Source organism: Lepidochelys kempii, chromosome 14 (genome assembly GCF_965140285.1).
Source record: "Lepidochelys kempii isolate rLepKem1 chromosome 14, rLepKem1.hap1, whole genome shotgun sequence".
In the NCBI taxonomy this organism is placed as follows: domain Eukaryota; kingdom Metazoa; phylum Chordata; order Testudines; family Cheloniidae; genus Lepidochelys; species Lepidochelys kempii.
The window spans coordinates 17,918,720-17,936,609 of NC_136393.1; the positions used below are offsets into that span (position 1 = coordinate 17,918,720).

General features: G+C 44.3%; 1 protein-coding gene across 10 annotated transcripts in view; it reads right to left on the reverse strand.

The window, feature by feature from the left end:
- Nucleotides 1–17,890, reverse strand: part of TNRC6C (trinucleotide repeat containing adaptor 6C) — a 204,051-nt gene that overhangs the window by 171,162 nt on the left and 14,999 nt on the right. For all 10 annotated transcript variants that reach the window (XM_073311080.2, XM_073311085.2, XM_073311087.2 and 7 more), the window contains exon 2: nt 1,141–1,240. In XM_073311080.2, coding sequence (XP_073167181.1) covers nt 1,141–1,203 — 63 coding nt within the window. In that variant the 5' untranslated portion in view covers nt 1,204–1,240. The remainder of the gene's footprint in view (nt 1–1,140; nt 1,241–17,890) is intronic.

A 17,890-nucleotide genomic window follows, 5' to 3' on the forward strand; every position in this document is an offset into this window, starting at 1 on the left:
AGCCTATTACAATGCATGGGCACAACGAAGCAGAATTAAGGTTGCATGTGTGACCTAAGCATTTACTAGCTTTCAAGACCTTACTTTTGCAACCTAAATACTGTTTAATATAGTAGTTTGTATGTAATTAATAGATAACAAATACAAATTCTACTGATTGTAAATACCAAATTAATAATGAATTATAATACTTATACCAGAAACCATCCCATCGTGAGTATTAGTGGCATGACTTCTGAATAGTCTCACACAAAGGTAAATGACTATGTACATGAGGTTTTAACAAGGAGTTTATTTTTGAATGCCATTGTAGTAGCTGTTACCCAAGTACTGAAATATATTGTTCATCTATTTATCAAATAGTTAATATTTCCCTCCACTTTCATTTAAACTATATTGCATTTTTATAAGAACTTTCCATATTTGTTATATTATTATTGAGTTTGTATTAAACAGATAATTAAATATGTTTTAATAAGTGTTTATGTCATGTACTGCTGCAATTTGGAGCTATCCATTTCAATTTGATTTTTTTAATGTTTATCAATTATTCACATTTTAAATGTAATTTATATATGCTTATTCTAGCAAAGTTTTAATAAGTTTTCCTAATATCTTGCCGCATTATCCAAGATACTCTCATGTTGCCCAAATATTTCCTCCCATCAGAGCTCCTCCTGAAAGTGTGGTTCTTAGTGAAAGGGTATGAGCAGCCTAAAATAGGACCAATAAAAACCAAACTCATGTTATTTTCTAAATTTCTTAAGACATAAAAACCACTGGTGCTATTTGCAGGATGCTACACGAGTTAGATTTAATAGATTAATTAATAGATAACATATATATAGCGCTAGCCATAATTTTCAGCTGACCACTTAAATGGATATTGAATGAAATCCATGTATTTAGCAACTTCGTACACACGAGAAAAAAAAGTAGTAAAGTGGCTGGAGGTGGCGGGAGGGAGAGGAGGTCCCAGTACATGGAAAACTTGAGACTCGATCTTGCAACTCTTATACGGTTAATGTGACTTCTCATTAAAACTATCTAGAATTAATTCACATGAGTAAAGGCCACAGGACCAACTCCACATAAGCGTTCAAGTAACTGCATCTCTAAAATACAACAGTGTAGACTAACCTTTTTCTGAGCACCTTCCTTCTTTTTCTTTTCTTCCTGCTTTTTCTTTTTCTTTTCTTCCATCAAATGTTCCTCTTCTTGAATTTCTTGTTCTTTCTCCCTATTAAAAATAAGCATTGGGAAAGTTTATGAATGAGGTCAGTCGTATCAATCAAGACAAACAATATACATAATATTAATGCTACAAAGTACATCTCTCAGAAGTAAGTAATATCTGAAAACACTATTCTCTAAAGTTCTAACAAGTAGTATTCCAACAGAATTGTTATGAAAAATTCCAAACCAAAATTCCAAAGCCAAATAAAGAGAATGTCTACTTGCAAACTCCTACCAAAAGACTAACTGACAAAACTGGATTTTTTTTTTAAGATTCTGACCAAATCTTTCATCCCATATAATTTGATTTATATGGAATTCTAAAACATCCAAAACAACAACAACAAAAAGTAAGTATTATTGTTTGGCAAGTAAGGAGTAAGCCAGACAACTCCCTTGTAATAATAATAAAATAGCTAGGGTGTAGACATGAAAGCTCAAAAATATTACCTTTTAATGGTTTATTATACCACCCCACCACAGCCACTCAAAATTAGGCCCCACCACACCGTCACTCACCCTCACTCACTTTTACTGGGCTGGGGCAGGGAGCTGGGATGTGGGAGGGGATGCGGGCTCTGGGCTGGGGCCAAGGGGTTCAGAGTGTGGAAGGGAGCTCCAGGCTGAACCTGGATCAGGGGGTTGGGGTTCAGGAGGGGCTGAGGGGCACAAGCTCTGGGAGGGAGTTTGGGGGCAGGAGGAGGCTCCAGACTAGAGCAGAGTGTTGGACCACAGCAACTGGGAGCTGCGAGTGGCCGTACCTGTGGACGCTCAGGTAAACAAAGTGTGTTGCGGCCTGCCAGGGACTTACCCTGAACAAGCTGCAAACTAAGTTTGGGGACCCCTGGTATAGGGTTATCTTTGGTTTTTCTGCCATCCTTACAATTCTAGGCTCTCTTGTAATCTTATTGCTGCTCCATCTCATTTTTAAAATCTGCCCCTTCATTATATTCATGCACCAAGGCCTGGATCCCAACTCTTCAGCCATTCTAAAACATTGCAGCTAAAATAGTCTCTCTCTCTCTCCACTCTTGAATATTTGCTTTTATGTGAGAGGACTTGTCTACACAATTTGCCACACACTAACTCCATGTGGACCCTGCTGACTCATATGAGCAGTTCATTAATGTGCTTTCATCTAGTCCTGTTCGAAACAAGACTAGATCAAAGCGTATTAAACTGTTTGTGTGTGTCATCTGGGTCCACAAGGACAGTTAGTTTGCGGCAAGCTAGTGCAAGATAGATTCATGTTCCAGCTTGCTGCAAACCCAATGTTCATGTAGACGGGCCCCAGCGTCTCTTCATCCTACAGTAGCAGCTATTTTTGTCAACCCAAGAAAGCCAATGAAGTGGTATCAGCACAAGAAGTGCTCCTGTGGGATGGGAAGTTCCATGTTCATGATACCATTCTCAAAATGCCATTGTAGGGTCTTTACTTCGCAAAAAGAAACCCACTTAAAAGCATAAAAAGAAAAGAATTTTAAATAATAAATTTAAATTGTGTTCCCTTGTTTAAAATATAAAACAAAACAAACACCTCCCTGCATTTTGGCTTAGGGTAGAAATGCTTTCATGGATGGAATAATGTCCATCCTTGAAATGAGCCATTACTATTGGAAATATAATTTAGGATCTGAAATATTGACTGTTACATTTTTATACCAGTTTAGAATGGTACTAATTTAGCTTTCTTTATTTTATTTATTTATTTTTTAAAAAACACTTTCCACTGAGGTTGTAACACATAAATGTAGGCTTGGAAGTTCAAAGTTGAGATTCAAACAATACTGGATAAAATTGTCTTTTGTCAAAATAAACCTTTACAAAACCTAAGACCATCTTGAATGTTTATATGAATTTAAGAGTGGAGCATTATGCTGGTATGGGGAAACCTGTTAAACTAGATAGCTGAGGCAGTGCTTATAAGTTGCATTTTTCTAGACCCATGTTCTTGATGACCTGGAGAAATAATGTTTAAGGCTGTCAAAGGTAAACATGATGCTGACCTGGATTCGGTTTTCTTTCTTTCTGAGATACAAATATATAAATTTTAAAAAAAATGATTGTTTAATGGTTAATGAGTTGAGATGGAACTTAGAAGACCTGGTTTGAGGCTTCCGTGCAGCAAGGTACTTCAAGTATGTGAGTAGTTCCTTGAAATCAATTGCACTTCTTTTTTTAAGTATGTTGCTGAATTGAAGCGTCAGTACCAGTCTCTGTCACAGACATCTTCTCTCACCTTGGGCAAGTCATTTACTTGGTCTGTCTCAGTTTCCCGTTTGTCAATCGGGGACAGTAGTTCCCTACCTCACACAGATGCTGTGAGGATAAATTTGTTAATGTTTGTGAAGCGCAGAGGTATTATGTGAGCTGCACTACATCTCTCTCCCTGAGGTTGAGTCATTATGTGCTTCCATGGACTCAGATTAATGTAGATTCTACCTTACATATTGATTTTCCCAGACAAAGTTCCATTGAAAATGTAGTTTTTCCACACAACCTCTTTTTTCAATGGCAAAATGTTTCATTCAGAATTTTTTCATCTACTTCTTAACTTTCGAATTCTAAGTTTAGTTGACTTTGGATAGATCATGTAAACAAATGCAAAGCATGCATGATACAATCCACATGAATACTGTGCGGAATGAAGTACAATTAATTTAAATGACAAACTTTCCTTGACTGTGCTTGATAACAGTGTTATAAATGAAAACACAATGACCACTGCGTAATGTTAACTAAAACGAAAGCTCCTATGATCCATGTTTGGCTAGAAGAGTGGTCACCAACCGGTAGATCGCGATCGACTGGTCAATCCTGGAGCTTCTGACAGTCAATTGTGATCTCCAGCTGCTAAAAGACCGGCGGTGCAGCGGGGCTAAGGCAGGCTCCCTGCCTCACCTGGCCCTGCATCGCTCCCGGAAGCGGCCATCACACCCTGAGGCCCTTGGGGAGGAGTACGGAAGGGGGCAGGGGTCTCTGCACGCTGCTCCTGCCGGCAAGCACTACCCCTGGAGCTCCCACTGGCTGGGAATGGGGAACTGCAGCCAATGGGAGTTGCGGGGGCAGTGACTGCAGAGAGGGGCAGCATGTGGAGCCACACTTCCCCCTCCCCCACCTTCCTCCCCGCCAGGGGGGGCGGGGTGTGATGGCCGCTTCCGGGAGTGGTGTGGGGCCGGGGCCGGCAGGGAGCCTGCCTTAGTCCCGTTGTACCACCACCCGGTGGGAGCCCACATCCCTACACCCAGCCCTGAGCCCCCTCCTAGAGCCAGCATCCCATACCCCCTCCTGCATCCCAATCCCCAGCCCTGAGCCCCCTCCCAGAGCCAACACCCCATATCCCTCTTGCACCCCAGCCCAGAGCCCTGTCCTGCACTCAAACTCCCTCCTGGAGCCTGTACCCCCTCACCCCCCTCCTGCACCCCAACACTCTGCCTGTGTAAATCTCCTACTGACATCTAAACATAGCCTCTTTGCCAAACAGTATTTATATCCAACTTAAAATACAAAATAAGGATTTGACACCACTGAGCTGAATGGTAGAAAGAGACAGTGGACGAAGACAGAAGGCCGATATTTCTGCTCTGTCCATATAGAAAACTCCCTCCCCTCCCCGCCCCCGCAAGTTAATGCATATTCAACTTAGGAAAGACCTGTGCATGGTTACAGGGGGCTCCCTGTAGGCTACAACAATGGTGGCTGAAACAAGGCTCAGGAACTCACCAGAATAGGATGTGTGGAGCATGCAGACACATGCAGCTGCTCTCCCAACCTTACGCTAATTTCTAGAATGCTGCATATTTCACATTTTCAAAAATACCATGAAATAAAATGAACCAAAAAAAAAAAATCCTCAGACAGACACTCCACAGAAGCAGCTCCTGTCCTCCTTGGCGGGGGCTGCCTCTCCACTCTGGGCACTGACATGGCGTACACAGTCGCAGCACCACTCACTCAAATATGGCCCTGCCCCTGCTCTGTCATCATGACAGAGGGCCACCAAGACAAACCTGAGCAGCACTGCAATCCAACATGCCAGGCTGCAACATCCAGAGAGGAAAGCCACGCCCAGCCCCATGGGACAGGAGCTGCTGCTGCTGCTGCTGGGTGAGTGCAGGGCAGGTTCAACTCCGCAATCCACCTTAGGCCTCCCACCCCACCTGCAGGCGGCACGCCACTGCTGCTCCACAGCAGCTCCAGCAGGGGAAGAGAACAGGGGAGGAGTTCCTGGGAACAGTGGGGAGGCTGAAGTGTTGGGACTCAAGAGAGAAGGTTCAATGAAAGAAGAATATATAAATGGGGATGGGGCACCCAAGGAGGAGTCCCTAGATATACTGGGGTGGGGGGTACAGAGAGCTGGAGAAGAAAGCATTAGGGACTGGGAAGATCCATGGTCTCCCATGGGGTTTGTGTCATTGAGTGAGGATGGAGAAGTGGATGTTATATGGGGGTCGCAGTACTGGGATTTATATATAGTCATTTCAGGTATTTTATTAATGTAAACATAGAAAAAATTAAATGGATAAAATTTTAATAGATAAAATGAAACAAATTCCCCAAAAAGCAAAATAAAAAAATTTATAAAAATTTAAAATTTATAAAAATTCACAGGGCTTTACTGATTTCAAAGGGCCATATTCATTGCTGTAGCTATAGTTAGTCCAATGCTACCTGAAGAGGTTTAAGTGACCTCTTTCCACCACACTTACACTGCACGCAGAAATTAAGAAATTATGTACAGGTAATTTTTAAGTTGTTTTTAAATAACTCTTCTAGTGCTTTGCAGAAAGATAAGGAGGTTGGACATCATCTGTGCCGCTGATGGATTTTGAGAGTAAATAGAGCCGAGACTATGATACACAAGTCTGGTTCTGCCGAGGAGAACAGGAAAAACCCCTGTTGGAATGAACTCAGATTTGACAGAAAATTTAGGTCTCCCAAAGATGAAGCTTCATGCAGTGTTATATATTTGCTCCATCAATGCAGATTTGGATACCAATCTTGGTTAACAGTATCTGCTCCTTAGAATTTTTTTTTTTTTTGCACCACTTGGTTTCCAGGCAATGCCAGATCCCTCATGGTTCATTCCATGGAGTAAACAAACCCTAGCTATTCCACTAAGCTTTCAAGCACACCCTCAACAAAGTTTGAGCCAACTGCTCTTTTAAGGCGACAGATTAAAACCAGTGCAAATTAAACTATTCTTAGGGAGTTTCTCCTCCCAGACTTTAACAGCATCTGACGTAATAAAGTCTTTACCAGACCACCACATGGCTTACATTTAAATCTTATTTCTTTTTACTGAGGTTCAGCATAGAAAGATCATTTTCAATTTGTGACATGCTGCAAATGTAAGAGAGCTTGGAGACACCGAACACCACTGAAACCGCTCTTGCCGAAGTCTCTGACCTCTTCCCAGTTAAAGTTCAGAATGAGTACTCCACACTCATCCCCCTTGATCTGTCAGCTGCCTTCAACACACTCAATCCTGCTATTCTTCTTGAAATCTTGTCTTCATGACTGTCTTCTCCTGGTTCTCCTCCCTCTCTAATTGCTCCTTCAGTGTTTCCTTTGGAGGATCCTTCTCATCCATTTGTCAACTTTCTGTGGGGATTCCACAGGGATCTGCCCTTGGTATCCTTCTCTTCTTCCTCTACATCAGTGGTTCTCAACCCCACAATCCAGTCAACATTCTCAGGGCCATACAGGTAGTGTGTATGTGTGTGTGTGTATATATAGCGTGTATGCAGGTCACAACGGTAAATACGTTGAGAACCACTGCTTTATACCTTATCTCGGGGCAATCTCATCCACAAACCCAAATTCAACTACTACATCTATGCTGACAACTCTCAGATCTACCTCTCTACTCCACATTGTCTCTGTCCAAACTAAAATATCTGCTTGTCTTTCTGACATCTCCTTGTGTTTGTCTGTCAGCTCAAGCTACAAGCTATCCAGTACAATGGTTCCAAGAAGCATGGCCACGGTTAGCAGAAAAGGAATTCTGAATGGCTAGAGTCACAACTCCTTATATAAACTTACAAAAATGTATGAATTGCAAAATGGTAAATGTAATCCCAATGGTCATTTCTTTCTAGCGGATTCTGAATTCCATAGGCTGAGGTATGCACTAGTAGGGATCTGGAGAGGAAACCCTAATGGAGATATTTTAACCACTATTCACGATGCATTAAGAAGGTGCAGCTCTTTTGTCTGTTTTGTTCCCATATACTATCGTTAAGACTACAATTATGTCATGGAAATCACGGAATCCATGACTTCCATTGACCTCCAGGACATTTTCTGTCCTGGGGCTGGAGCTCCCAGCCAGCCCCACCCTCGCAGGCCCCAGCCATGGCAGGCAGGCAGACCCCCTGCATATGCCTAGCCGCAGTGGGACCCCCTGCATCTGCCCAGCCGTGGCGGGCAATGGGGACTCCACACTGCTTCCCCACCACAGCTGCAGCCAGGGGACCCTGCAGCTACCAGCTACCCAGGTCGAGGAGACTCTGCAGCATCCCAACCCCCAAGGGCACGGGGACCCTGAAGTTCCCATGCCCCACATCAGTGGAGGACCCAGCAGCAATGGGTGCTGAACACACCTACTCCTTTTGTCAGGGATATTTTTAGTGCAAGTCAGGAACAGGTCACAGGCTGCCGTGAATTTTTGTTTATTTCCTGTGACCTGTGTCTGACTTTTACTAAAAACATCCATGACAAAAACTTAGCCTTAACTATGGTATGATGAGATCTTTCAAAAGATCTGAAAGAGTACATTACACAAAAGATCCATATGTGATCTCCTGTCAAAATGTATATTACCGCTAGTTGTTGATGAAATAATTTGACTTTCAACATAACTTATGACAGAAAATTCTGATATCTTGAAAGAAAGGGCTAGTTTTAATATTCTATTAAAGTTATAATTGTATCTGGAAATTTAACTGTGTACCTCCAACCTGTCCTCTAAGTTCCCAACCCAACTGGTTTGAAACAGATTTATTTTTTCAACTTCAACACTTAAATTCAAAACCTGTTTAGGTACAGCACATCTCAAAACTAACCAGAGATCAGCAAACATTTTTGCTATATTAAACATACACTGTATATTTAATATCACCACATTAACATGTCAATTACCATTATAAGGGGTACAAGTGCCACTCTTAATAAAAACCTGTTTATTTCATTTCTGAGATTAAAGTAGCCTCAAATTCAGTCAGAAAATATTATAATTTTAATGGAGCTCAATTTTCATTACTAATTTACATAATGACATCTGAATACATGTACTTTAAATATGCTTAAAATTACACAACTAAATCTCCAAGTGGCTTCAGACAGTAGTTCTTGATTTCACTTCTAGGTACAATGTTAAGCAGTCAACTAACAGCATAATGAAATGAGAATATTTAAAAGTCTGCACAGTTCACAAGGTTATTTAAAGTTTTGATTATATTGCCATTGATAAAAACCAAGGTGTGTGTTATACATTTTTCTCCAAAGGCATTATTTGTTCTCCTTTATTATACAGGAGCAAGTTAAAAGGTTGGTTTAAAAAATATAAAAGCCCACTGAAAATAAAGCATAATTTCTTTGTATGCATTTGTACGACTTTTTTTTCATTTTATGCATACATGCAGTACTGTATCACAGGTGCTTTAAGTAACTAGCAGAGACAAAGAGTTTTACTGTACTATCACATTCTAACTGACCTGAAAGAAAACAAATTATTTAAACCCACAACCCTAAAAGCAAAATGGTTTTTCAAACTGGAGATCATCATATTGCTCAGGAGAGATCTTCTACTGGAACAGCAGGAAGGGTGGCAAATCAGAACTCAGATAAATTGAGAGACCCAAGTCAAGAAGCATGGATATTACCTATCGGCATTACATGTGGCTCTATTAGTTCACCCACCACCGTAAAAACATATTACGGTCTAGGGGTATGTCTACACTACGAAATCAGGTCGAATTTATAGAAGTCGTTTTTTTAGAAATCGGTTTTATATATTCGCGTGTGTGTGTCCCCACAGAAAATGCTCTAAGTGCATTAAGTGCAGTAACTCGGCGGAGTGCTTCCACAATACCAAGGCTAGCGTCGACTTCCAGAGTGTTACACTGTGGGTGGCTATCCCACAGTTCCCGCAGTCTCCACTGCCCATTGGAATTCTGGGTTGAGATCCCAATGCCTCATGGGGCTAAAACATTATCGCGGGTGGTTCTGGGTACATATCGTCAGGCCCCCGATCCCTCCCTCCCTCCGTGAAAGCAAGGGCAGACAATCGTTTCGCGCCTTTTTTCCTGAGTTACCTGTGCAGACGCCATACCACGGCAAGCATGGAGCCTGCTCAGGTAACCGTTACAATATGTCTCCTGGGTGCTGGCAGACACGGTACTGCATTGCTACACAGTAGCAGCAACCCATTGCCTTCTGGCAGCAGACGGTGCAATATGACTGGTAGTAGTCATCGTCATGTCCGAGGTGCTCCTGGCCACGTCGGCCGGGAGTGCCTGGACAGACATGGGTGCAGGGACTAAGTCTGGAGTGACTTAACCAGGTCATTCTCTTTAGTCCTGCAGTCAGTCCTATTGAACCATCTTACGGTGAGCAGGCAGGCAATACGGATTGTTAGCAGTCGTACTGTGCCATCTTCTGCCGGGCAGGCAAGAGATGGGGATGGCTAGCAGTCATATTGCACCATCTTCTGCCGGGCAGGCAAGAGATGAGGATGGCTAGCAGTCGTATTGCACCGTTTTCTGCCAAGCAGCCATGAGATGTGGATGGCATGCAGTCCTTCTGCACAGTCTGCTGCCAGCCAAAGATGTAAAAGATAGATGGAGTGGATCAAAACAAGAAATAGACCAGATTTGTTTTGTACTCATTTGCTTCCTACCCTCCCCTGTCTAGGGGACTCATTCCTCTAGGTCACACTGCAGTCACTCACAGAGAAGGTGCAGCAAGGTAAATCTAGCCATGTATCAATCAGAGGCCAGACTAACCTCATTGTTCCAATAAGAACAATAACTTTGGTGCACCATTTCTTATTGGAACCCTCCTGCCTGAAATACTCATTGATTTAAAGCCACCCCCTTTGTTGATTTTAGCTCCCTGAAGCCAACCCTGTAAGCCATGTCGTCAGTCGCCCCTCCCTCCGTCAGAGCAACGGCAGACAATCGTTCCACGCCTTTTTTCTGTGCGGACGCCATACCAAGGCAAGCATGGAGGCCGCTCAGCTCACTTTGGCAATTAGGAGCACATTAAACACCACACGCATTATCCAGCAGTATCTGCAGCACCAGAACCTGGCAAAGCGATACCGGGCGAGGAGGCGACGTCAGCGCGGTCACGAGTGATCAGGACATGGACACAGATTTCTCTGAAAGCATGGGCCCTGCCAATGCATGCATCATGGTACTAATTGGGCAAGTTCATGCTGTGGAACGCTGATTCTGGGCTCGGGAAACAAGCACAGACTGGTGGGACCGCATAGTGTTGCGGGTCTGGGACGATTCCCAGTGCCTGCGAAACTTTCGCATGCGTAGGGGCACTTTCATGGAACTTTGTGACTTGCTTTCCCCTGCCCTGAAGCGCATGAATGCCAAGATGAAAGCAGCCCTCACAGTTGAGAAGCGAGTGGCGATAGCCCTGTGGAAGCTTGCAACGCCAGACAGCTACCGGTCAGTTGGGAATCAATTTGGAGTGGGCAAATCTACTGTGGGGGCTGCTGTGATGCAAGTAGCCCACGCAATCAAAGATCTGCTGACATCAAAGGTAGTGACCCTGGGAAATGTGCAGGTCATAGTGGATAGCTCTGCTGCAATGGGATTCCCTAACTGTGGTGGGGCCATAGACGGAACCCATATCCCTATCTTGGCACCGGAGCACCAAGACGGCAAGTACATAAACCGCAAGGGGTACTTTTCGATAGTGCTGCAAGCTCTGGTGGATCACAAGGGACGTTTCACCAACATCAATGTGGGATGGCCGGGAAAAGTACATGACGCTCGCATCTTCAGGAACTCTGGTCTGTTTCAAAAGCTGCAGGAAGGGACTTTATTCCCAGACCAGAAAATAACTGTTGGGGATGTTGAAATGCCTATATGTATCCTTGGGGACCCAGCCTACCCCTCAATGCCATGGCTCAGGAAGCCGTACACAGGCAGCCTGGACAGTAGTCAGGAGCTCTTCAACTACAGGCTGAGCAAGTGCAGAATGGTGGTAGAATGTGCATTTGGACGTTTAAAGGCGCGCTGGTGCAGTTTACTGACTCGCTTAGACCTCAGCGAAACCAATATTCCCACTGTTATTACTGCTTGCTGTGTGCTCCACAATATCTGTGAGAGTAAGGGGGAGACGTTTATGGCGGGGTGGGAGGTTGAGGCAAATCGCCTGGCTGCTGGTTACGCGCAGCCAGACACCAGGGCGGTTAGAAGAGCACAGGAGGGCGCGGTATGCATCAGAGAAGCTTTGAAAACCAGTTTCATGACTGGCCAGGCTACGGTTTGAAAGTTCTGTTTGTTTCTCCTTGATGAAACCCCCCGCCACTTGGTTCACTTTACTTCCCTGCAAGCTAACCACCCTCCCCTCCTCCCTTTAATCATTGCTTGCAGAGGCAATAAAGTCATTGTTGCTTCACATTCATGCATTCTTTATTCATTCATCACACAAACAGGGGGATGACTACCAAGGTAGCCCAGGAGGGGTGGTGGAGGAGGGAAGGAAAATGCCACACAGCACTTTAAAAGTTTACAACTTTAAAATTTATTGAATGACAGCCTTCTTTTTTTTGGGCAATCCTCTGTGGTGGAGTGGCTGGTTGGCCGGTGGCCCCCCCCCATCGCGTTCTTGGGCGTCTGGGTGTGGAAGCTATGGAACTTGGGGAGGACGACGGTTGGTTACACAGGGGCTGTAGTGGCAGTCTGTGCTCCAGCTGCCTTTGCTGCAGCTCTACCATACAGTGGAGCATACTGATTTGATCCTCCAGCAGCCTCAGCATTGAATCCTGCCTCCTCTCATCACGCTGCTGCCACATTTGAGCTTCAGCCCTGTCTTCAGCCTGCCACTTACTCTCTTCAGCCCGCCACTTACTCTCTTCAGCCCGCCACCTCTCCTCCCGGTCATTTTGTGCTTTCCTGCACTCTGACATTATTTGCCTCCACGTATTCGTCTGTGCTCTGTCAGTGTGGGAGGACAGCATGAGCTCGGAGAACATTTCATCTCGAGTGCGTTTTTTTTTCCTTTCTAATCTTCACTAGCCTCTGGGAAGGAGAAGATCCTGTGATCATTGAAACACATGCAGCTGGTGGAGGAAAAAAAAAGGGACAGCGGTATTTAAAAAGACATTTTATAAAACAGTGGCTACAGTCTTTCAGGGTAAACCTTGCTCTTAATATTACATACGTAGCACATGCGCTTTCGTTACAAGGTCGCATTTTGCCTCCCCCCACCGCGTGGCTACCCCCTCAACCCTCCCCCTTCCCCGTGGCTAACAGCGGGGAACATTTCTGTTCAGTCACAGGTAAGCAGCCCAGCAGGAATGTGCTCCTCTGAGTGTCCCCTGAAGAAAAGCACCCTATTTCAACCAGGAGACCACGAATGATCTCTCACTCTCCTGAGGATAACACAGAGAGATAAAGAACGGATGTTGTTTGAACGCCAGCAAACATACACTGCAATGCTTTGTTGTACGATTCCCGAGTACGTGTTACTGGCCTGGAGTGGTGAAGTGTCCTTCCATGGAGGACACAATAAGGCTGCCCTCCCCAGAAACCTTTTGCAAAGGCTTTGGGAGTACATCCAGGAGAGCCGCGAATGCCAGGGCAAAGTAATCCTTTCACATGCTTGCTTTTAAACCACGTATAGTATTTTAAAAGGTACACTCACCAGAGGTCCCTTCTCCGCCCGCCGGGTCCAGGAAACAGCCTTGGGTGAGTTCGGGGGGTACTGGCTCGAGGTCCAGGGTGAGAAATAGTTCCTGGCTGTCGGGAAAACCGGTATCTACAACCTCCTCCTCCTCCTCGTCCCCAAAACCTGCTTCCGTGTTGCCTCCATCTCCATTGAAGGAGTCAAACAACACAGCTGGGGTAGTGGTGGCTGAACCCCCTAAAATGGCATGCAGCTCATCATAGAAGCGGCATGTTTGGGGCTCTGACCCGGAGCGGCCGTTCGCCTTTCTGGTTTTCTGGTAGGCTTGCCTCAGCTCCTTCAGTTTCACGTGGCACTGCTTCGGGTCCCTGTTATGGCCTCTGTCCTTCATGCCCTGGGAGATTTTCACAAAGGTTTTGGCATTTCAAAAACTGGAACGGAGTTCTGATAGCACGGATTCCTCCCCCCATACAGCGATCAGATCCCGTACCTCCCGTTCGGTCCATGCTGGAGCTCTTTTGCGATTCTGGGACTCCATTATGGTCACCTCTGCTGATGAGCTCTGCATGGTCACCTGCAGCTTGCCACGCTGGCCAAACAGGAAATGAGATTCAAAAGTTTGCGGTTCTTTTCCTGTCTACCTGGCCAGTGCATCTGAGTTGAGAGTGCTGTCCAGAGCGGTCACAATGGAGCACTCTGGGATAGCTCCCGGAGGCCAATACCGTCGAATTGTGTCCACAGTACCCCAAATTCGACCCGGCAAGGCCGATTTAAGCGCTGATCCACTTGTCAGGGGTGGAGTAAGGAAATCGATTTTAAGAGCCCTTTAAGTCGAAATAAAGGGCTTCATCGTGTGGACGGGTGCAGGTTTACATCGATTTAACGCTGCTAAATTCGACCTAAAGTCCTAGTGTAGACCAGGGCTAGGTTTCTTATTTATAACTTTTTGAGAGTTTGGAAGTGAAAAAAAGAAAAATGTCTGTTTCCAGGTGACACCAAATATTCACAACTCATGTGACTGAGTTCTCTTATTATCTTCAGAGTCTCCTTCACATTTGAAATCACAGTTTACACTTTTAATTGTAGAGAATTTGGTGAAGTCCTGTCTAGACAACTTGGCACTGACCCTTCTGGGGATAGTTTATGCTTAAACACAAACTCAAAGTTAAGTCTAATGGTGTTGCTACTAAATACAATGCATTCTGTTGTAGTTCTTACATTGGCATTCTAATGAGTTTTGTCCTCATTCATTTTAAGATCCTGAGCACTTGCCTACACATGAAAGTTGACTAGAACAGCTATTCCACAATGGCTCCCCATGTGGACACTCTTATTCTGAAGCAAGTGCGCCTTTTTCTGGTTTAATTTATTCTACTGGAAAAAGGGACCATTATTCCAGAATAAGAGAGTTCACACAGGGAGCTATTCCAAAATAACTATTGTGCTTTAAATTCACTCCCTACCTTATCCCGGAAAAACTTCCCCATGTAGACAAACTAACTAATTGTAGTGTTGCTGAAGTAAATCCTATACATTACATATATGCTCCTAAGTAATATTGTAGGCAACGTGAAGCATGTCAACATTCTGAAAAGGTTAAGGTATTAGCTTAGTACAGTGGTTCTCAACCCGTGGGCCGCTTGCAGCCCATTCAGCACACAGCTGCAGCTCATGTGACATCTTCAGGGCAACACAGGTAGTACATATAGTATGTGGTATGTGGCCTACATAACAGAGAGCTGCATGTGCAGCCCACAATAGTAAATAGGTTGAGAACCACTAGTTTAGTAGATGCTGATACACTGGCATTTCTACACCATCTTTCAGAGACCTCCGAGCATTTTATTAACAGCTTCTAATTAAGGGCTTGTCTACATGTGAAAGTTAATCTGGAAAAAGTAAGGTGTGAATTTAAAATTGGTTAACTATTCCTGATTAACTCCATATGTGGATGTTATTTCAGAATAAGAGTGCCTTAGTGCATTAAGCTAATTTTGAGAAAAGAACTCTTCTTCTGGAATACCAGTGTTCACACATGGAGTTAATTAGAAATCGTTAATCAGGAATAGCTATTGCAGAATAACCCCATGAAGACAAGCCCTAAAATCACACAACACACTTAAGTAGAAACAGGATATACACAGATAAAACTTAATCTACTACTGAAATGCTACTGCATCAAGGGTGAAATAGAGCTGCAGTTTAACAGCTCACAGAAGCACTACAACAATAGTTTAGAACAGAGCGTGAAAATATAACAGTCAATTAAAATATCCTATTGAAGGTACAGGGGAATATTTAGGCTGACACAGGAAACTATGTTAATACTTTAATCTTACTCTGACAAGTAGTGCCAATGATTTTTCATGAGGAGAACTGAAAAGGATATTTGTTTTATGCATCTCACCTAAAGGATAGTATCTCCAACAGCACAAAGTCTCCCACTACTACAGTCATTTTGACGTACAGGTTAAGTACCAAGAGAAGAGGCCAAACAACTTCCTGCAAAATGTAGATCTTACTTGGAGGTTTCCGAATATTAACTCAACAGGTCCCTTTCACGTAGGGTGAAACAACTGCTTCATTAATTTTTTTCAGTATAGCTATACTGACACACAGAAGCCAATTAACGTGAGCTGGACAATAAGGGAGACCAAGCATTTACACGTTACTAAGGCTATGTTTTAGTCATGGGTATTTTTAGGAAAAGTCATGGACAGGTCACAGGCAGTAAACAAAAATTTATGGCCCGTGACCCGTCCATGACTTGTATGATACCCTAACTAAAACTTGGGCAGGGGCGCTGCAGGTGTGGCTCGGGACCCCCACTGGGGCTGGGGTGGCCTGGCAGCAACGTGCAACCCAGGACCCCCACTGGTGCTGGGGGGGGAGGGGGCACGCGGAGGGTTGGCGGGCGGGCTGGCAGGCTCCCTACCCAGCTCCATGTGTTCTTGCAGTTCCTAGGGGGAGGGAAGGCCAGGGAGGCTTCATGCGCTGCCCCCGCCATGAGCTCCAGCTCCACAGCTCCCATTGGCTGGGAACCGCAGCCAATGGGAGCTGCATGGGCGGTGCTTGCAAGCAGAGCCATCTGACCTCACTGCCTGGGTCAGGAGCCGCAGAGACATGCCAGCCGCTTCCGGGGAGTCCCCTTCCCACAAGTAAGCACCGCCCCGTACCCCAACCCCCTGACCCAGCCCTGAGCCCTCTCCAACACCCAAACTGCTGCTACTGGCCCAGGGGCTGCCACACCGGCCGCTGCAAAAGTCACAGAATCTGTGACTTCTGTGACAGAAGACATGCAGCCTTATACATTACTATTTAATGAGCTATGTTGTGTTAGTTTACTGAACACTAATAACCAAACCTATCATTCAACACCATTTCTATTACAAAAGTATAAAGAAAAAAATCAGTGCACTAGTATTCAATATACTATGTTCACATATACTGGAAAGCAGTACTCCTTAAAGTGGAATTTGACCTGATTCCAGCCATCATCATCCAGCTACCAAAGCACCTGAATCAGTGTAACCCCCAAGTGCAGACAAGGGAAGTTGCAATTTGCATTGGTGGCATTTTATCCAGTTTCAAGAGGCGCCACACCAGCGCACTTCACGGCTTTTCTGGTCTACACTTGGGGTTTGCACCAGTGCAGCTTCACTGCTAGCTGGTCATCTATTGCTCGAATTGGAACAAAATTCCCAACGTAGAACAAAGCCTCAAAAGAAACAAGAATATAGAATACTGACACACAGCAGAATTGACTCATTAAGTTTGGCAGGTATCCTACTAGCTCTAGGATTTGCCTGAAGTTGGGGGTGGGGGCAGCAGAGGGAAACAACTCTGTTTTGTGTTTTTAGTCAATTATGGTACATTTTTCTGCATGGAGGACTTTAACAGATGTTTTAATGAGAGATTTAGAAGAGAGGACTGAGGCACAGTGAACTAGGTCAAGTAGAGGGTTCCAGGCAGACAGCATTGAATGGAAAGAGGCAGAGATGAGAATGGAAGAAAGACATGAAGGGGACAATTCGTTACCAGAAATGTTTCCCATTTTATTTTTGTATCTTCCAAAAAGGAAAAATTGTTTTTAAATAGACTCTACTTTAGCAAATGTCACCTAGTAGACCAGGGTTCTCCAACTGGGGGTTGTGACCCCTCAGGGGGTTGCGAGGTTATTACGTGAGGGTCTTGAGCTGTCAGCCTCCACCCCGAAACTCCACTTCACCACCAGAATTTATAATAGTGTTAAATATTTTAAAAACATGTTTTTAATTTATGGAGGGGGAGGGGTGGTCACACTCAGAGGCTTCCTGTGTGGAAGGGGTCACCAATACAAAAGTTTGAGAATCTCTATGGTAGACACACACAAGTTAGTAGTTGCTTTTCTAGCTGTTCTACTGCATTAAAAATCAGTTGTCGGAATTCTGTTAGTAACCATCTGCTTCTGTTATGTTCACTCTGGGTTAAATAAAGTTTTAGTGGCTTTTCAAGTCCAAGAGTCCGAGGCATAGTCAGTCAATCGATGGAGCTTTGAAGAGAACTGAAGAACTTAGGAAACAGAGCTAGAAAAAGCAGCCAGGATCACCTTATATTTACAAGCAAATGTCCTGAAGAGAAGATTAGAAGGGTAAAAAGGCTGTATTAGTGACCCAGAAACACTGGTGTATTGAACAAGGTGTATGCCAGGGAAGGGCAGGTGGTGAAATGTATTAAAGAAAAATCTAATCATAAATATATACAAAAAGTCTTTCTGGAAACAAGAATCCAAGACTTTAAA